At 40.5% G+C, this 22,499-nt stretch overlaps 1 protein-coding gene across 8 annotated transcripts in view; it reads right to left on the bottom strand.

The window, feature by feature from the left end:
• Window positions 1-2,528: 2,528 nt before the first annotated feature.
• The window catches only part of LOC132897205 (cadherin-like protein 26), a 186,880-nt gene continuing 166,909 nt past the window's right edge, over window positions 2,529-22,499 (bottom strand). For all 8 annotated transcript variants that reach the window (XM_060938661.1, XM_060938663.1, XM_060938662.1 and 5 more), the window contains one exon: window positions 2,529-4,803. In XM_060938661.1, the coding sequence (XP_060794644.1) occupies window positions 4,585-4,803 (219 nt within the window). In that variant the 3' untranslated portion in view covers window positions 2,529-4,584. The remainder of the gene's footprint in view (window positions 4,804-22,499) is intronic.

Genomic DNA, 22,499 nt, shown 5'->3' with positions numbered 1-22,499 from the left:
GTGCTAGCCATGCGTGCTGAAATCTTTTTTTTAAGGCTCTCCATGTCTTCCATCATTTGATATGATAATAACAGTTTGATATTTGATATGAACTCAAACTTCTAAGGGAAACTGTGAACATTTGGCTGCCACTCTTCACGGTGTTTGCTTGTTATATTTTTGATTTTTACTGTTTACCATTTTCAACTTTTTCCTTCCTACTGTCTGCAAGCCCTCACCTGCTGGGTCCTCACCTTTTGGCAAAATTGGTGAGTGAGCTTCCACTCTGTTCTGTTCTGTTGCACTTTTTTTTTTGAGTGGATTTACCTTAAAAATATATAAAGAAAATGAAATTTAGAGAGGAAGTGACCTTATTGCATACAAAAAAATACATCAGACAAAGTATGTAAACAAAGCACTCACTTGTCATCCAGGTGTGCAAAAATGAAGGTGCTATGAGCTGGAAATAATAAAAAACTAGAAAAGCACTCTGAGAGCGCAGACCGCCAAGCAGCTCATCTCGCAATGATAAAGAATCCTTTAAAAAAATCCTGGATCCAGAAGGTGATCCGGATCACCGCCAAAATTTAATGGATTGTTACTTGTGCCCAGTCACACCTCTGGAAAAAATTTCAGAGCAATCCATTCATAACTTTTTACATAATGTTGCTAACAGACAAACCAACAAACAAACAAACCAATGCTACCGAAAACATAACCTCCTTGGCAGAGGTAATGAGCTGAAATAATGAGTGAATCGGATTTGACTTTACTTAAGACTTTAAGGCAGCAGTTGAACTTAAGTTGAACCGGATTTTTTTTTTTTACAGAGCGGACAAGAATGTAAATGCATTTTGTTTCCCCACTGTAAATACACCAAATGTTGATATGTGTATCTTGGTTTGATGAAGAATGATAAGGGACTTATGATGAAGAAACCTGAAATAGTTGTATCACTAACAGATATAATAATAAATAAATAAATAAATAAATAAATAAATTTAGAGGCCAATAAATGAATAGTTAGCGGAATGAAGTCATTATGATTAATATACTCTCCCATCAGAAATTTATGAACACCCAGAGTTTCTTCTGTTTTTTTCCTAGTCATTTATATGACAGAGTTTAAATTCTAATTGATCAGAGGTTTCTTGTTTTGATGTTGATGACATGCCATTCATTATAAAATAAAAAAAATGCAGCCAAATTGCTTTGGGATAAGGGGAATAAAGCACTCTGTGACATGTTTTTTTTATAGACATGGTTAAAAACAATGATTCAGAACAGCATTTAAACAAGGAAACTTAAATCTTTATGGAGCTTATTAACTGTTCCTAATGTGGCTCGAAACGAGTGCGGTATTAAAGTCAGGTGCACTTGGAGGATAAATCTGTTAAGTTGATGGTTAATATATTCAGACAGGGCTTGTATTACCTGTATTAAAAAAAAAGCCTTTAAAGTGCCTAATTAACATGATAATCATTTTAGCTTTTTTTCTGATTAGATTATCTCTAGACTGTTCCTATAAAATAAATCTATTTCTTAAATCTTTCAATTTACTAACCAATTCTTGAAATCACATAAGTACAGTATAAGAAGTAAATAATATGCTGTTTACATGATCACATGATAGTATTGGTGTGTATGTAAATTTATTTAGTCCAGTAATGTCCCTCATAAGCTCTGAAATTGAAAGACTCTTAAATGCAAACATTCTTAAGCCTCCATCTAGTTCCACTGAATTGTTTTCCGAAGAATAATTTGTGTATGAGCAGTGTCAAAAACGCGCGCGCACACACAAATCAAACATACCATACAGAACACACCATACTACATATTTCCTGATAACATGTTTTGGCACACTCCCTTCAACCTGTTCTGGGAGATAATTTATGATATAATAGTAGCTACTCAGCCACACCCATATGTTAATTGTAACGAATGACCATTTTCTACTTCTTTATCAGCTGGATTTCAAAATCCCTTACATTTTTCATTACAAGTGTAAGGTAAAAATTGTCCCCATCATGAGTCCAAACAAAGTAGGGAAAATTCCGTCCTTCCTTGTTTTGTGTATTCACCACCTGGGTTCAGCAGAAGATACCCTTAGCAAAAAGAAGTTTATTCAAGTGTACTATGAGTATACTTATTTTATACTAAAACTGAGGAAGTATACTTGAAGTTGACTTTTTATAAACTATATTTTATATACTTAAGAATAATATAGTGAAGTATACTTGGCTTATACTGAAAAGTATAAACAAAAGTCTAAGACTAAGTACATTAATACTAAGACTTACACTTATACTTTAATACTAAAACTTATACTTTAGTATACTTTTTACATTTTTCTGCCACAAAGTACTAATACTTAGTATATTTTGCTCCAAGTGCATAATAAGGTCAAGTCATTGACTCATGCTTAACATTTAATTTATATATTAATATAATATAATATAATGCTGGAGTTTAAAACTTTACAGTATATAGTATGTGTGCTCAATTGCATTATCTTTATGTACCTTAAAATCATACACAAAAACAGAAAATCTTTTGACTTGACTTTATTGATCAATTTCTCCAGTAAGGAAGGACTTGATTTCATAGGTCTTTGTTTTTGAAATGTTTGAAAATATGTCAAACTTGTTTTCAACATTCTGTCTTGTGATTTTGTAAATGCATCACACTCTTGTGTACATACAGTATGAGTAAACTTTAAGAATACTTTAAGGAGTATATTTCCAGTATATAAATAGTAAGCTACAAGTAATATGCCAAGCAAACTTAAAGTATAACAAGTAAACTAGTGAAATAACCAACGTTTATAACAGTATACTTAAAGTATACAATAATAAACTAAAAATAGGGATTCGAAGTCTATAACTAAGGGGTGTCATAGCTCAGTTGACTAAGGCACAATACCATAAATCTGGGGACCCGGGTTCGATTCCTGATCCCTCTCTAGCTCATTTCCTGTCTTGACACTGTCCTATCCAATAAAGGTGAAAAAAGCCCCCCCCAAAAATCTTAAAGAAGTATATAACTAGTACAATGGCAGTATATCAATAAGTCTACTTGTGGTATACTTTAAGCATACGAGAGGGATATACCAAGCACATTGATAGTATATAGATGAGTGTACTTGTGGTATACTTTTATAAACTTGAATTGTTCCAATTTAGTCCGAAAAAGTATTAAATTTGTATACTTTCTAGTACACTAAAAGTACATGGTCTGTAGTATACTTGCTATACTTATACTGAAGCATACTTAATAAAATGAACTTTAAGTATACTACTTTTTGCTAAGGGTAATGTAGATTAGCATTACATTGCTTAATAAATTGAGGATCAAATACTATCTCTCATGATTAAATATTATTTTTCTCAAAAGCTTAACTGATAATTAGACATTTTTGTAATCTACTGGGAAAATATCTGAGAAATCAATGTTAATATACATGTTTGTTTCATTGGACCCAGTTAAGGGGTCCCCCTGTTAAAAAAAAAAAAAAAAATCCTGTCTCTGTATTTCCCATACCTGATGTTGGTTCAGGTGAATTACAGTCTCCAGGATAAGGATAATAATCTAGGAAATCTGTCCATTCCTGTACTGTCAACTTTAGTTTAGTCCCATCTGCCTTTATTTCTAGTTCCCCTTCCAGTTACTGGGAGGGTCTTCCCTGTCTTTCCCATCACTCAATACAAGGTGCAATCAAAGAGTTCTGAGACTGTTTCTGTTGGAAACAAATAGAGAGTGGCATGGTCATGCGTGTGCAGCAGTCATGAGCAGTAGCTTTTGTGAGTCAGTATGCTGCACAACATCGCACTGTCAACATCTGGAGCTGTGCAACATGCGTTTATGTGACAACATGCATGTATGAAAATCTCAGGAGATCAGCAGTTTCTGAAATAATCAAAGCAGTCCATCTGGCTCTAACCACCATGCCACCGTTAAAGTCACAAATATCACACTTTTCCCTCATTTTAATGTTTGATGTGAACATTCAGTGAAGCTCATGACCTGTATCTGCATGATTTCATGCACTGTGCTGCTGCCACATGATTGGCTCATTGGATAACTGTATAAATGTGCAGGTATACAGGTGTTCCTATTACTTCTGTAAAGCACATTGAACTGCCACTGTGTATGAAATGTGCTATATAAATAAACTTGCCTTGCCTTGCCTAAAGTGGTTGACTGTATATATTGTGCATTACTGTACAGACCAAAAACCTGGGGTCAACTCCAGGGTGAACCAACACCAAAACAACAAACCAAAACTGCTCTTTGGGGAACTAATTTACAGAGAAAAAAAAAACACAAACAAAAGATTATTATTTTCCCTAAACTTCCTTACCAAATACAAAGACCACAAACCCCACACCCAACAGAAATGGCAGTCACACCCCTACTACCAGTGAATAAACCAGTGAACAATCTGTTGATATTTATAATAATTTGGATTATTTGCAAATTCTAAATCACCAACAAAATCAAGGAGCAACCTTATAATCAGGACAGACATGAGGTATGGTATATCCATTAAAACACAGAGATGGGAAGGAGTAATCAACGAGATCTAACATCCATATTAAAAAACAATTAAAACTTCATGGTTTTCTCTTTCATTCCTTGCTGAAAGATCTTATCCAGGGTGAAAAACTCTGGCCCCAAGTTCTGCAGAAAGTCCAGATCATCTCCTGTGCTGTGGAAAGAGAGTTTATCCAGTGAGACGGCAGTGGTATTGGTTCCTTCATTTTGGTAATCATGTGGGTGAAATTCAGAGAAATCCTGCTGCTCCATGGAAAGGTTGTAGAGCTTCTGCAGTAATGAATCATCAGAAGAAAATACAATTAGCATAAATACCATAAATATAGATTTTTCAGTTTTGATATTCATAAGAAAGATGATTTGCAGTTAATAATTAGGGTATGAATGAGCTTACATAAGCTCAGAATGGACAGTGATTTGTTTTATTATAACTGGGTCTACAGTGGTCATTTAAGCTTGTAAACAGAATGCAAACTTGTTTTTAGTTTTTGTTCATATAATGTTTTGAATGTTTAAATCAGTTACATATGACTTAGTACATACAAAAAACCAACCAACCAACCAACCAACCAACCAAACAAACAAACAAAAAACTATGTCTATGCAGTACATATGGTGTCACAGGTTTACCTTTTTATAGCATATACTGTGTCAGATTAGATTCTTTAACCAACATGTTGACACAAATGTAATCATATGATTAGATGATGACTTTCAAATTAAATTATTTAGCCAGTTATCATGTGGTTCTTGCAATTCCTTGTGTTAAAGAACATGACTGTCTTAATATTTTAGTGAATTTTACTGGAGTGGAATTTTCTCTTGTAGGATTAATTAACTTTGATATGAAGCAAGTATAGAATATCTTTTCATTTTTTGTTATAAACACTGCCTGGACAAAAAAAAAAAATGCACATGCTGATATTTTGTTGAAACACCTTTAGCTACGATTACAGTGCATTCATTGTGGCATTGTTTCAACAAACCAATTTTTTAATGAGATTATTTAAAGATGATGGGACGAGCGTCAAACCATTCTGTAAAGTCTTCTCCAGCATATCCCTGTATAATGGGTGCATCGCTTCATGCACTCCCCTTCTTACTCTGATATGCCCACCACTCTGGAATAGGGTAAATCTGGACTCATCAGACAACAAGAACTTTTTTGTTCCCATTGCTCCAGAGTCCAATCTTTATGTTCCCTTGCAAAACGAAGTGTTTTCTTCTGATTAGCCTCACTATCAAGTGGTTTTCTCATGATGATACAATTGTTTAATCCCAGTCCTGTGAGTTCTTGTTGCAATGTGCATGGGGAAATGCTTTTAGTTTCACTATTAAACTACTCATAGTTTCACTATTAAACTATGAGTAGTGAATCCAGCCACTGGGGGTGCATAAATGTACTCTTGGTGCTGGTCCCAAGCCTGGATAAATTGGAGAGGGTTGCATCAAGAAGGGCATCCGGCATAAAACTGTGCCAAATCTAACATGGGGATTGAAAAGAATACCATACCAGACCAGTCGGGGCCCAAGTTAACAACGGTCGCCTCTGGTACCATTGGTCAACAGGGTGCCGGTGGAAAGTATGCGACTGTTGCACCAAAATGGAGAAGGAAAAAGAGAGGGGAGAGGCGTGTTAGGAGAGAGTGTGAAAGATGGAAGGGAAGGAGCTTAGAATTGAGGGTAGGAACACTGAATGTGGGAACATTGACTGGCAGAGCGAGAGAGTTAGCAGGTATGATGGAAAGACGGAAGTTGGACATTTTGTGTGTGCAGGTGAAAGGTGGAAAGGAAGCAAGGCCAAGAACACGGGAGGTGGATGCAAGTTGTTTTATTATGGAGTCAATGGAAAGAGAAATGGTGTTGGTGTTGTTTTGAGGGGAGAGTTGGTCAACAGTGTGATTGATGTGAAGAGGGTGTCAGATAGAGTGATAGGCATGAAGTTGGAGATTCAAGGAGTGGTAATCAATGTTGTGTGTGCATATGCCCCACAGGTTGGATGTGAGAATGAAGAGAAAGAGTCTTTCTGGGAAAAGATGGATGAAGTGGTAGAAAGTATAAAGATGGCACCGCAAGAGTGGCAGCTAGTTGCAGTAGCTCTGAGCGTGTTTATGTGTTTTGGCATGTTTTTGTACTTTTTTCGTGTTTCTTTCTGCACTAGTCTCAGTCGGAAGTGTGCACCTCGGGATGTACTACTCGTGAGACTGTGCATTTGTATTTTTCTCTTTTTCTTTCTGGGGCTAGTTAAATTGGCATCAGCTGACCCTTTTAGCCACGGCTCCATTGTTTACACATTGTTACATAGCTGTTAGCACTGCGCAACACCAAGGTATGCCCCGTGGAAAGACCGGTGATCCCCGCAGAATTAAGGAGAAGGAGAAGGGGATGCAGAGCTGGAATGAAGTGCCGGGAGAAGAAAAGACGGTATAAACCATGTATACCATCTGTCATCATGGGAAATGTAAGATCTCTCCCTAATAAGATGGATGAGCTAACGGTGCTAACCAGGCTGCAGAGGGAGTACTGGGAGTGTAGCCTTATGTGCTTCACAGAGACTTGGCTGAATGAACTCTCACCGGACTCACACGTCACTCTGGACGGATTTCAACTCGTGAGAGTGGACAGGAAAGTCAAGGAGAGCGGTAAGAGGAAAGGAGGGGGTATAGCGATGTTTGTGAATGACAGATGGTGTAACCCAGGGCACATCAGGGTAAAGGAGCAGTATTGCAGTAAAAACATTGAACTGCTAGCGGTTAGCATTCGGCCATATTACCTCCCGAGGGAATTCTCGCACATTATCGCGATAATTGTGTACATCCCCCCAGTGGCCGATGCTGCTGCACCCTGTGAGCTCTTACACACTACAGTGTCAAAGCTTCAGACATCACACCCCCAGTCCCTGCTACTAATCTCCGGTGACTTCAATCATGCTTCCCTGTCCTCCACTCTCCCAACCTTCACTCAGTATGTGAAATGCCACACCAGAGATAAGAGAACTTTGGATTTAATGTATGTGAACACCAAGGATGCAGTTCATCACCCCTCCCCCCGCTGGGCCATTCTGACCACAATCTGGTTCACTTGTCCCCTACATACATACCTATGGTGAATAAACAACCACCCACCAAGAGGTATGTAAGGAGCTGGTCTGAGGAGACCAGTATGGCACTGAGGGACTGCTTTGACACCACTGACTGGGATGTGTTGTGTGAACCTCACGGGGATGACATTGATAGCCTGACAACCTGCATCACAGATTACATTAATTTCTGTGTTGAAAACACTGTGCCAGTCAGGAAGGTACAGTGTTTTCCCAACAATAAACCCTGGGTGACCTCTGAACTAAAAGCCCTATTAAACAAGAAGAAGAGGGCTTTTAAATCTGGCAACAAGGAGGAGATGAGTAGAGTGCAGAGGGAGCTGAAGAGGGGGATAAGGAGAGGCAAGGACAGCTACAGGAGGAAGCTGGAGGAGCACCTCAAGGGGAGCAACACCGGAGAGGTATGGAGAGGCCTGAAAACCATCTCTGGCCACACAAAGGACAGTGGGAGGGGCCCTGTATCTGGGGGCCAAGACTGGGCAAATGAGTTGAATATCTTTTTCAACAGATTTGACTGTGCCACCCCACCCTCCCCCACTCACCATAGTCCTGACTGGTCTGTGATATCACTCCACCCCCCCCCCCCCCATAATACCTCTGACACCAACAGCTCCCTCCTCACACCACATCACCCCCCTCCGATCCCTGCCAGACCAATCCACACACTCCACCCCCGACCTCACTCTACAGGACTCACACCTCGGCTACACCCCTTGCCTCTCCATAACAGCTGATCAGGTGTTGAAGGAGATGAGGAGGATCAAGACAAGGAAAGCTTCTGGCCCTGATGGTATCAACTCCAGACTGCTTAAAGACTGTGCAGATCAGCTCTGTGGGATTCTTCTGTACATTTTCAACCTGAGCCTCAGTCTGGAGAAAGTTTCACTTCTGTGGAAAACATCATGTGTGGTTCCAGTTCCCAAGACTGCGCACCCCAGGGAGCTCAACCACTTTTGGCCAGTAGCTTTAACGTCTCACCTAATGAAGATCATGGAGAGGATTGTTCTCTCCCACCTCCGACACCTGGTGAACAGCGAGATGGACCCCCTGCAGTTTGCATATCGACCAGGGATTGGTGTGGATGACGCTGTCATTTACCTGCTACACCGGTCACTTTTGCACCTGGAGGGCACTGGGAACACTGTGAGAATCATGTTCTTTGACTTCTCCAGTGCTTTCAACACAATCCAGCCATCACTGCTTAGGGGGAAGCTGGAGGGAGCTGGTGTCAACTGCCACCTGGCTGCATGGATCATCAACTACCTCATTAACAGACTGCAGTATGTGAGGCTCTGCGACTGTGTGTCTGATGTGGTAGTCTGCAGCACAGGGGCTCCACAGGGTACAGTGCTCTCTCCTTTCCTCTTTACACTTTACACATCTGACTTCAGCTACAACATGGACAGCTGCCACCTCCAGAAGTTCTCAGATGATACAGCCATCATTGGACATGTGTCAGAGGGGGATGATCTGGAGTACAGAGAGGTCATCACCAACTTTGTCACCTGGTGCGAACTGAACCACCTGCGCATCAACACAAGCAAGACAAAAGGAGGTGGTGATCGATTTCAGAAGGACGGTTCCTCAAATTTCACCAGTGAACATCCAGGGTTTGGACATTGAGATCATGGAGGAGTACAAATACCTGGCCGTTCACCTCAACAACAAACTGGACTGGACTAACAACACAGATGTCCTGTACAAGAAGGGCCAAAGTCGTCTCCACCTTGTGAGAAGACTGAGGTCTTTTGGTGTGTGCAGGACACTGCTTAGGACTTTTTATGACTCTGTGGTAGCATCAGCGATTTTCTATGCTGTGGTCTGCTGGGGCTGTGGAAGTTCAGAGAGGGACAGGAAGAAACTTAATAAACTGGTCAGAAGGGCTGGCTCAGTCTTGGACTGTCCTCTGGACTCCATTGAGGTGGTGGATGAGAGGAGGATGTTAGCCAAGCTGACCTCTATCATGGATAACCCCTCTCACCCCCTACATGAGGCTGTGGAGGCTTTAAGCAGCTCTTTTAGTAGTAGACTGCTACACCCACGGTGTAAGAAGGAGAGATACCGCAGGTCATTCATACCTACTGCTGTCAGACTGTATAACACCCACAACTTGTAACGTAGCAACAATAACCTGTTTGTCATTATATTTGCACTACTTCACCACTACTACCTCTGCCATCTCTCATCAATGCAATTATTATATGCAATAATATAGGCCTTAAACTATTTTTATGCATACTTTATATATATATATATATATATACAGTGGTGCTTGAAAGTTTGTGAACCCTTTAGAATTTTCTATATTTCTGCATAAATATGTCCTAAAATATCATCAGATTTTCACACAAGTCCTAAAAGTAGATAAAGAGAACCCAGTTAAACAAATGAGACAAAAATATTATTCTTGGTCATTTATTTATTGAGGAAAATGATCCAATATTACATATCTGTGAGTGGCAAAAGTATGTGAACCTTTGCTTTCAGTATCCGGTGTGACCCCCTTGTGCAACAATAACTGCACCTAAACATTTCCGATAACTGTTGATCAGTCCTGCACACTGGCTTGGAGGAATTTCAGCCCATTCCTCCATACAGAACAGCTTCAACTCTGGGGTGTTGGTGGGTTTCCTCACATGAACTGCTCACTTGAAGTCCTTCCACAACATTTCGATTGGATTAAGGTCAGGACTTTGACTTGGCCATTCCAAAACATTAACTTTATTCTTCTTTAACCATTCTTTGGTGGAACGACTTGTGTGCTTAGGGTCGTTGTCTTGCTGCATGACCCACCTTCTCTTGAGATTCAGTTCATGGACAGATGTCCTGACATTTTCCTTTAGAATTCGCTGGTATAATTCAGAATTCATCGTTCCATCAATGATGGCAAGCCGTCCCGGCCCAGATGCAGCAAAACAGGCCCAAACCATGATACTACCACCACCATGTTTCACAGATGGGATAAGGTTCTTATGTTGGAATGCAGTGTTTTCCTTTCTCCAAACATAACGCTTCTCATTTAAACCAAAAAGTTCTATTTTGGTCTCATCCATCCACAAAACATTTTTCCAATAGCCTTCTGGCTTGTCCACATGATCTTTAGCAAACTGCAGACGGGCAGCAATGTTCTTTTTGGAGAGCAATGGCTTTCTCCTTGCAATCCTGCCATGCACACCATTGTTGTTCAGTGCTCTCCTGATGATGGACTCATAAACATTAACATTAGCCAATGTGAGAGAGGTCTTCAGGTGCTTAGAAGTTACCTTGGGGTCCTTTGTGACCTCGCCGACTATTACACGCCTTGCTCTTGGAGTGATCTTTGTTGGTCGACCACTCCTGGGGAGGGTAACAATGGTCTTGAATTTCCTCCATTTGTACACAATCTGTCTGACTGTGGATTGATGGAGTCCAAACTCTTTAGAGATGGTTTTGTAACCTTTTCCAGCCTGATGAGCATCAACAACGCTTTTTCTGAGGTCCTCAGAAATCTCCTTTGTTTGTGCCATGATGCACTTCCACAAACATGTGTTGTGAAGATCAGACTTTGATAGATCCCTGTTCTTTAAATAAAACAGGGTGCCCACTCACACCTGATTGTCATCCCATTGCTTGAAAACACCTGACTCTAATTTCACCTTCAAATTAACTGCTAATCCTAGAGGTTCACATACTTTTGCCACTCACAGATATGTAATATTGGATCATTTTCCTCAATAAATAAATGACCAAGTAAAATATTTTTGTCTCATTTGTTTAACTGGGCTCTCTTTATCTACTTTTATGACTTGTGTGAAAATCTGATGATATTTTAGGTCATATTTATGCAGAAATATAGAAAATTCTAAAGGGTTCACAAACATTCAAGCACCACTGTACACACAACCCCGATTCCAAAAAGGTTGGGACAAAGTACAAATTGTAAATAAAAACAGAATGCAATGATGTGGAAGTTTCAAAATTCCATATTTTATTCAGAATAGAACATAGATGACATATCAAATGTTTAAACTGAGAAAACGTATCATTTAAAGAGAAAAATTAGGTGATTTTAAAATTCATGACAACAACACATCTCAAAAAAGTTGGGACAAGGCGATGTTTACCACTGTGAGACATCCCCTTTTCTCTTTACAACAGTCTGTAAACGTCTGGGGACTGAGGAGACAAGTTGCTCAAGTTTAGGGATAGGAATGTTAACCCATTCTTGTCTAATGCAGGATTCTAGTTGCTCAACTGTCTTAGGTCTTTTTTGTCGTATCTTCCGTGTTATGATGCGCCAAATGTTTTCTATGGGTGAAAGATCTGGACTGCAGGCTGGCCAGTTCAGTACCCGGACCCTTCTTCTACGCAGCCATGATGCTGTAATTGATGCAGTATGTGGTTTGGCATTGTCATGTTGGAAAATGCAAGGTCTTCCGTGAAAGAGATGTCGTCTGGATGGGAGCATATGTTGCTCTAGAACCTGGATATACCTTTCAGCATTGATGGTGTCTTTCCAGATGTGTAAGCTGCCCATGCCACATGCACTAATGCAACCCCATACCATCAGAGATGCAGGCTTCTGAACTGAGCGCTGATAACAACTTGGGTCGTCCTTCTCCTCTTTAGTCCGAATGACACAGCGTCCCTGATTTCCATAAAGAACTTAAAATTTTGATTCGTCTGACCACAGAACAGTTTTCCGCTTTGCCACAGTCCAATTTAAATGAGCCTTGGCCAAGAGAAGACGTCTGTGCTTCTGGATCATGTTTAGATACAGCTTCTTCTTTGAACTATAGAGTTTTAGCTGGCAATGGCGGATAGCAAGGTGAATTGTGTTCACAGATAATGTTCTCTGGAAATATTCCTGAGCCCATTTTGTGATTTCCAATACAGAAGCATGCCTGTATGTGATGCAGTGCCGTCTAAGGGCCCGAAGATCACGGGCACCCAGTATGGTTTTCCGGCCTTGACCCTTACGCACAGAGATTCTTCCAGATTCTCTGAATCTTTTGATGATATTATGCACTGTAGATGATGATATGTTCAAACCCTTTGCAATTTTACACTGTCGAACTCCTTTCTGATATTGCTCCACTATTTGTCGGCACAGAATTAGGGGGATTGGTGATCCTCTTCCCATCTTTACTTCTGAGAGCCGCTGCCACTCCAAGATGCTCTTTTTATACCCAGTCATGTTAATGACCTATTGCCAATTGACCTAATGAGTTGCAATTTGGTCCTCCAGCTGTTCCTTTTTTGTACCTTTAACTTTTCCAGCCTCTTATTGCCCCTGTCCCAACTTTTTTGAGATGTGTTGCTGTCATGAAATTTCAAATGAGCCAATATTTGGCATGAAATTTCAAAATGTCTCACTTTCGACATTTGATATGTTGTCTATGTTCTATTGTGAATACAATATCAGTTTTTGAGATTTGTAAATTATTGCATTCCGTTTTTATTTACAATTTGTACTTTGTCCCAACTTTTTTGGAATTGGGGTTTTGTATATATATATATATATATATATATATATATATATATATATATATATAAATAAAATGTGTGTGTGTGTATATATATATATATATATATATATATATATATATATATATATATATATATATATAATGCATATATGTGTGTATATATACAGAGTCTACCTGTAATGTGCAATTTTTCTGAGCCTCTCAATAAGGCAATTTTTCTATACTTTTTCATGGTAGATAATGCAAATAGCCCTCTGTATTTAATCCTTCATTTGTCTAATTTTTATTTCAGTTTTATTTGTTATCTGTTTGACATTTTCTTGCTACTGTAACACGTCAATTTCCCCGATGTGGGATGAATAAAGTGAATCTAATCTAATCTAATCTAATCTAATCTAATCTAATCTAATCTAAAGTATACTGAGGGAGGAGCGCATGCTGATAGGAGCAGATTTCAATGGACATGTTGGCGAGGGAAACAGAGGAGATGAGGACATTATGGCCAGATATGGTGTAAGAGAGAGAAATGTGGAAGGGCAAATGGTGGTTGATTTTTCAATGAGGATGAATTTGGCAATAGTCAATATATACTTTGAGAAGAAAGAGCAGTACAGGGTGATGTTTAAGAGTGGAGGAAGATGTGGACTACATACTTTGCGGAAGGGGTAACCTGAAGAAGATTGGAGACTGTAAAGTGATGGCAGGGGAGAGTGTAGCGAGACAACATTGATCTTGTGCAGGGTGAGCTTGAAAATAAAAAAGAGGAAGCATGAAATAGTGGAGCCAAAGATTAAGTGGTGGAAACTGAAAGAGGTTGAACATCAGAAGAAGTTTAAGGAAGAAATGAGACGAGCATTGAGTGGTAATGGAAGTCTGCCAGAAGACTGGGATACTACTGCTATACTAGTAAGAGAGGCAGCAAGGAAGGTGCTAGGGTGGTCATCGGGAAGGAGGAAGAAAGACAAGGAGACATGGTAGTGAACCAAAGAAGTGCAGGATATTATAAAAGAGAAGAGGCTAGCAAAGAAGAATTGGGATGATCAGAGAGATGAGGAAAGCAGGCGGTTATACAGAGAGACGAGACAGAAGGCAAAAAGAGCAGTAGCGAAGGCAAAAGCAGATGCATACCAGGAGTTGTACAAAAGACTGGAGACCAAAGAAGGAGAGAAAGACCTGTACAGACTAGCTAGGCAGAGAAACAGGGAAGCAAGGGATGTACAGCAAGTAAGAGTGATGAAAGATGTAAATGTGCTGACAAACAGAGTGTATTAAGAAGGTGGAAAGAGTACTTTGAGGATTTATTAAATGAGGAGAATCCAAGAGAGAAAAGGTCAGATTCATTGGAGACAGCAAATCAGGAAGCAGAGTTGGTTAGTAAGGATGAGGTGAGGGCAGCCATGAAAAGAATGAAGACTGGGAAAGCAGTCGGACCAGATGGTATCCCGATTGAGGCTTGGAGATGTTTGGGTGAGACAGCTGTGGAGTTCCTAACGAGATTGTTTAATAAGATCCTAGAGAATGAGAAAATGCTCATTACTGTTTTTTTTGGTTTTTTTTGAGTAAGCTTTGGATGGTGTGTTATCCAGCAGAAGATATATCAAATTACTGTGTTAGCTACACTGTTGTATGAGTGGGTTTGTTCTAATTTGGCAATTGGCAGTCTCAAGGAATTAACTTTAGATTGGGTGCTACTTGTCTTAACATTAATGTTGAATGTAATTAATTTAAGCACTGATGTGGAATCCCCTCCAGGAGTTTTAGCGAACAGCATTTAATTAGAGAGAAGCAGAATTGATTCCCAGTGATTAGGTTTAGATCACAAGCCTTTGTTTAGATAGTCAGGTGGTAATGCCCTGTTTTATTCCTGTTTATTGCTCATGTCTATATTAGCTACTTGCCTGGATTACAGTGGGGCAAAAAAGTATTTAGTCAGTCACCAATTGTGCAAGTTCTCCCACTTAAAAAGATGAGAGAGGCCTGTAATTTTCATCATAGGTACACTTCAAATATGAGAGACAGAATGAGAAAAAAAAATCCAGAAAATCACATTGTCTGATTTTTAAAGAATTTATTTGCAAATTATGGTGGAAAATAAGTATTTGGTCAGTAACAAAAGTTCATCTCAATACTTTGTTATATACCCTTTGTTGGCAATGACAGAGGTCAAACGTTTTCTGTAAGTCTTCACAAGGTTTTCACACACTGTTGCTGGTATTTTGGCCCATTCCTCCATGCAGATCTCCTCTAGAGCAGTGATGTTTTGGGGCTGTCGCTGGGCAACACGGACTTTCAACTCCCTCCAAAGATTTTCTATGGGGTTGAGATCTGGAGACTGGCTAGGCCACTCCAGGACCTTGAAATGCTTCTTACGAAGCCACTCCTTCGTTGCCCGGGCAGTGTGTTTGGAATCATTGTCATGCTGAAAGACCCAGCACCGTTTCATCTTCAATGCCCTTGCTGGTGGAAGGAGGTTTTCACTCAAAATCTCACGATACATGGCCCCATTCATTCTTTCCTTTACACGGATCAGTCGTCCTGGTCCCTTTGCAGAAAAACAGCCCCAAAGCATGATGTTTCCACCCCCATGCTTCACAGTAGGTATGGTGTTCTTTGGATGCAACTCAGCATTCTTTCTCCTCCAAACACGACAAGTTGAGTTTTTACCAAAAAGTTCTATTTTGGTTTCATCTGACCATATGACATTCTCCCAATCCTCTTCTGGATCATCCAAATGCTCTCTAGCAAACTTCAGATGGGCCTGGACATGTACTGGCTTAAGCAGGGGGACACGTCTGGCACTGCAGGATTTGAGTCCCTGGCGGCGTAGTGTGTTACTGATGGTAGCCTTTGTTACTTTGGTCCCAGCTCTCTGCAGGTCATTCACTAGGTCCCCCCGTGTGGTTCTGGGATTTTTGCTCACCGTTCTTGGGAACATTTTGACCCCACGGGGTGAGATCTTGCGTGGAGCCCCAGATCGAGGGAGATTATCAGTGGTCTTGTATGTTTTCCATTTTCTAATAATTGCTCCCACAGTTGATTTCTTCACACCAAGCTGCTTACCTATTGCAGATTCAGTCTTCCCAGCCTGGTGCAGGTCTACAATTTTGTTTCTGGTGTCCTTTGACAGCTCTTTGGTCTTGGCCATAGTGGAGTTTGGAGTGTGACTGTTTGAGGTTGTGGACAGGTGTCTTTTATACTGATAACGAGTTCAAACAGGTGCCATTAATACAGGTAACGAGTGGAGGACAGAGGAGCCTCTTAAAGAAGAAGTTACAGGTCTGTGAGAGCCAGAAATCTTGCTTGTTTGTAGGTGACCAAATACTTATTTTACCGAGGAATTTATCAATTAATTCATTAAAAATCCTACAATGTGATTTCCTGGATTCTTTCCCCCCATTCTGTCTCTCATAGTTGAAGTGTACCTATGATGAAAATTACAGGCCTCTCTCATCTTTTTAAGTGGGAGAACTTGCACAATTGGTGGCTGACTAAATACTTTTTTGCCCCACTGTAGTTAATTTAGAAATACAAAAGGGGTGATTCTCCATTTTTTTTATCACATAGCTGACAGCTTGATCTACACATGTGATTGTTTATCTTCCCTGCGATTTAGTTCTCCATTTATTCCCTGTGGTGCAAATACAGTGGTGCTTGAAAGTTTGTGAACCCTTGTTAATTTTCTGCATAAATATGGCGTCAAACATCATCAGATTTTCACACAAGACGTAAAAGTAGATAAAGAGAACCCAGTTAAATAAATGAGACAAAAATATTATACTTGGTCATTTATTTATTGAGGAAAATGATCCAATATTACATATCTGTAAGTGGCAAAAGTATGTGAACCTTTGTTTTCAGTATCTGGTGTGACCCCCCCTTGTGCAGCAATAACTGCAACTAAATGTTTCGAGTAACTGTTGATCAGTCCTGCACACCGGCTTGGAGGAATTTTAGCCCGTTCCTCCTTACAGAACAGCATCAACTCTGAAATGTTGGTGGGTTTCCTCACATGAACTGCTCGCTTCAGGTCCTTCCACAACATTTTGATTGGATTAAGGTCAGGACTTTGACTTGGCCATTCCAAAACTTTATTTGTTTAACTTTATTCTTCTTTAACCATTCATTGGTAGAACGACTTGTGTGCTGAGGGTCGTTGTCTTGCTGCATGACCCACCTTCTCTTGAGATTCAGTTCATGGACAGATGTCCTGACATTTTCCTTTAGAATTCGCTGGTATAATTCAGAATTCATTATTCCATCAATGGTGGCAAGCCGTCCTGGCCCTGATGCAGCAAAACAGACCCAAATCATGATACTACCACCACCATGTTTCACAGATAGGATAAGGTTCTTATGCTGGAATGCAGTGTTTTTGCTTTCTCCAAAAATATCACTTCTCATTAAAACCAAAAAGTTCTATTTTGGTCTCATCCATCCACAAAATATTTTTCCAATAGCCTTCTGGCTTGTCCACATGATCTTTAGCAAACTGCAGATGAGTAGCAATGTTCTTTTTGGAGAGCAGTGGCTTTCTCCTTGCAACCCTGCCATGCACACCATTGTTGTTCTGTCTTCTCCTGATGGTGAACTCATGAACATTAACCAATATGAGAGAGGCCTTCAGTTGCTTAGAAGTTACCCTGGGGTCCTTTGTGACCTCGCCAATTATTACACGCCTTGCTCTTGGAGTGATCTTTGTTGGTCGACCACTCCTGGGGAGGATAACAATGGTCTTGAATTTCCTCCATTTGTACACAATCTGTCTGACTGTGGATTGCTGGAGTCCAAAACTCTTTAGAGATGGTTTTGTAACCTTTTTCTGTCTGATGAGCATCAACAAAACTTTTTCTGAGGTCCTCAGAAATCTCCTTTGTTCGTGCCATGATACACTTCCACAAACATGTGTTGTGAAGATCAGACTTTGATAGATCCCTGTTCTTTAAATAAAACAGGGTGCCCACTCGCACCTGATTGTCATCCCATTGATTGAAAACACCTGACTCTAATTTCACCTTCAAATTAACTGCTAATCCTAGAGGTTCACATCCTTTTGCCACTCACAAATATGTAATACTGGATCATTTTCCTCAATAAATAAATGACCAAGTATAATATTTTTGTCCCATTTGTTTAACTGGGTTCTCTGTATCTACTTTTAGGACTTGTGTGAAAATCTGATAATGTTTTAGGTCATATTTATGCAGAAATATAGAAAATTCTAAAGGGTTCACAAACTTTCAAGGACCACTGTAGTTATATAGAGAATATGTACTTGTAGTCAAAAGTGGTGATGGACAATATTTTTTTTTTCTGTTTTTCAAAGCTCATGGTGAGGTACTGGATGTTGTAATGACGGGGCTGCAAGTCGGCCTACTGATAGGCTATTAAGGTGAACATAATGCCTTTCCACAGAAGGTCTTCAATGTGGCAGTTGTGGCTGAGGAGACCATTGTGGTACATAACCTCAAAGATGTGCCTTGCAGCTGATGTAGATGTCAGGCATCATCTACTGTGTGAATCTCGAGTATCCAAAAAGCCTTGATTTTTTTTTTTAAGTTTCTACAGAGAGTGGAGTAAAGATCAAACCAGCCCATGCATCTGCATGAGTACATGGATTAAGAAACAAGCTCTCATTTGTTTAACTGGGTTCTCTTTATCTACTTTTAGGACTTGTGTGAAAATCCAATGATGTTTTAGGTCATATTTAAGCAGAAATATAGAAAATTTTAAAGGATTCACAAACTTTCAAGCACCACTGCAAGTCTATCTGATTGTTACTGCACTATATAAATCGTATAAATTATTTCATGGTACATTAATTTTTCATGCTACAATAAAAAAAAATCCCTACAAATTATAGCTGGGTTATTGCCAGCTATCATCTGGGAGAGCCTTCACACACAAAGAAAAAAAATGAAAAAGTGTCAATCACAGTTTGAATTGAGACCAAGTAAAGCAACACAGAGGGCATGGTTATGACTTGCAGTGATTGACATGGTCCTCTTGAACCTGATGAGGGCCATGGTAGATGTTTCTCTTGCCTTGGTATTGAGTACATGATGCAGGGACTGACTGAGTTGGCATGCATGAATTGCAGCTGCATAAGCCTAGCAGCAAGGTCAACCAGGCTAGCCCAGATAGAGGGCAGAATGAACTCTTTACTGCTTCCTGCACAGAGAGACAGCACCATGTCTCCTTGTTCACACACGCACCACAGGGCCGAGTCACAAGAAGCCCCTGGCAGGGGCAAATGCAGAAACATAGATCCCCTGGCCCAGAAGGTGGACACCTTGGTCTCTTAGTTTGCTGAGATTAAGAAACTTCTTCTCAATCTGCAACCACCCAGTGCAACAGCCTGCTAGTGATCCTGCTACAGCCACACCACAATCGCCTCCTGAGGTGTTACCTCCAATACTGTCACCAGCCTTTGAAACCCATGAGGGGGATTCACTCTCCTCTTAGGCCTCAGAGAGCCATTTATCAGGGGAGGATGTGATGAGGGAACAGATGACGGTTCCCACTCCTCCCACCCCAACTCCCAGGGGACAAGTTACAACTCACAGAAGGGTTTTGAGACTAGTCAGATGTCAGTCAGGCCTGCTGTAAAAATGGCTTTGGCATGGCTGGGGTTGGATGCAGCACCTGTCCAGGTGACTCCTCAGAGGTTTTTTTTTTTTTTCAAGAAGACCTCATAGTCTGCAGCTTTCACTGTCCCACTCTCAGCCCCATAATACAAGGAGCTGCAGAGATGCTGGGGAGACCTCAGACGTTTCTGTCATCCCCCAAAGGACTGTAGAGTGCTGGTTAATATGCAGGACATGTCCGAGCATGGCCTAGACTACATGTTCAATATAGATTCAGCTGTTGCTACCCTGGTGCTGTGACCTGCTGAAGCACTTAAACCCAATGCATGCTGTCTGTGGCCACAGTGCCATTTGACAGACAACTTCATTGTAAAGAGTTATGATACAGCAGCACCTATGTATTGGTAATTCTATATCACACCTCATACTTGCCCTGTTCCAGACATTTGTGATGACCCCCTGTGCCCCCTTCAGGTCCTGGTGTGTCAGTGCACGGGCAGAGCTAGGCCTGGTTAGGGTAATGTCATTATTGTGCGCACCTGTATTCGGGGCAGGGTTACAAAAGGGGTTCTCTTCTCTCTCTCATTAGGCACTTTTTCTTTGTTTATGTAGGCACCCTTTGATTTTCCTCCTGGCACTGGCACCTTTCTCTCTCTCACTCTCTCCTTATTACTCTAACTCATACTTTTTCTACTTCTTTTTGTCTGTTTTTACATCTGCTAACATGCTGATACAGACTGCCACATTGCATCCACATCATGCCATTTACACACACCCACATTCCCCTTGACATTGCTGAATATTTATGTTTTTGGTATAATTTTCAATAAATTATAATTTGCTTTAATCTTGTTGTCATGTCCCTTTTACGTTGTGGTCTGAAACAAGACATAACATAATTGGGGGCTCGTCTGGGATCCTAGCAGGTGTTGCAACGGGATCATAGACTTGCGTGTGCATTCAGGTGAGAACGTCTTTGATTACATCGCTAATTAGCTCATTGGTCTCTGGTTCAGGAAGAGTGCTTCAGCTAGACTTGCCTCTCCTTCAAAGTGCTGTTTGTTGGTTTTGTTATTTTAGGTTTTTTTGTTTGTTTGTTTTAAGGGGTAATCCTGATCTGGAGTTTTACATTCCTGTCGGGGGCATGCTTTGTACAGCTTTGTTATTTTGGCTGTAGTGAGTTTAGTGTTAACCAGCCGCCCCATGGTCGGCAGGCCCCATAAGGCTAGCGAGGCACAAGTTAGTTGTTTTGGGGTATTAGTCAGGACGCCAGAGGACTGTGTCTCAAGGATTTCGACAATCATCTGCGGTTTCACTTGGATGCATGTGGAGTATTTTGGCCTGTGTGAACGTTCGTGATCTATTTACAGATTGATTGCCATTCGTTGTTATTTGTGTAGCCTATCTCCTTTGGTTTTGGGCTATGCAAGCGGACACATAGGCTATGTGAAGTTACTGTTTGGAGGAGGTAAGGTCTCCGTTTGTTGTTTGCTTGTAGTAAAAGTAACCTAGCCTGTTAAATGAGTGTGAGTTGCAAACGTAATCTGTACTGGTGTAGCTGTAATGTTTGCGTGATTTGGGCAGTGAGTGAGCTATTGCAGTTGTCTATTTGAATGTAGGCCTGGTGGGTCATTACATGTAGCGATAGTGCTTGCTTGTAGCCTTTCTGCTGTGTGTGGAGAAGTGAGTATTTTGTAGTCAGTGAGATTTTGTTCCATAGTGCTCAGCGTAAATGAGTACACCCCCTTTGAAAAATAACATTTTACAGTAAACAATATCTCAATGAACACAACTTCCAAAATGTTGACAAGGCAAAGTTTAATATAACATCTGTTTAACTTATAACATGAAAGTAAGGTTAATAATATAAACTTGGATTACACATTTTTTTCAGTTTTACTCAAATTAGGGTGGTGCAAAAATGAGTACACCCCACAACAAAAACTACTACATCTAGTACTTTGTATGGCCTCCGTAATTTTTAATGACCGCACCAAGTCTTCTAGGCATGGAATGAACAAGTTGGTGACGGTTTGCAACATCGATCTTTTTCCGTTCTTCAACAATGACCTCTTTTTTAGTGACTGGATGCTGGATGGAGAGTGATGCTCAACTTGTCTCTTCAGAATTCCCCATAGGTATTCGGTTGGGTTCAGATCAGGAGACATACTTGGCCACTGAATCACTTTCACCCTGTTCTTTTTCAGAAATCCAACAGTGGCCTTAGATGTGTGCTTAGTCATGTTGGAAAAGTGCACAATGACCAAGGGCACAGAGTGATGGTAGCATCTTCTCTTTCAGTATAGAGCAATACATCTGTGAATTCATGATGCCATCAATGAAATGCAGCTCCCTGACACCAGCAGCACTCATGCAGCCCCACATAAGGACACTGCCACCACCATGTTTCACTGTAGGCACCATGCATTTTTATTTGTATTCCTCACCTTTGCAATGCCATACAGTTTTGAAGCCATCAGTTCCAAAAACATTCATCTTGGTCTCATCACTCCAGAGTATAGAGTCCCAGTAGTCTTCATCTTTGTCAGCATGGGCCCTGGTACGACCTGGACGTCTCTGTGAGATGGTTGCAGTTCCATCTTTCTTAAATTTCTGTACCCCTTTTGCTACAGTATTCTGACTGATAAGTAAAGCTTTGCTGATCTGTAGCCTTCACCTTTGTGGTGTAAAGAAATTTTCTTTGGGGAATTCTGAAGAGACAAATTGAGCATCACTCTCCATCCAGCATCCAGTCACTAAAAGAGGTCATTGTTGAAGAATGGAAAAAGATTGATGTTGCAAAATGTCGCCAAC

This window comes from Neoarius graeffei, chromosome 13 (assembly GCF_027579695.1).
Source record: "Neoarius graeffei isolate fNeoGra1 chromosome 13, fNeoGra1.pri, whole genome shotgun sequence".
Lineage (NCBI taxonomy): Eukaryota > Metazoa > Chordata > Actinopteri > Siluriformes > Ariidae > Neoarius > Neoarius graeffei.
This window is presented reverse-complemented; position numbering and strand designations above follow the sequence as displayed.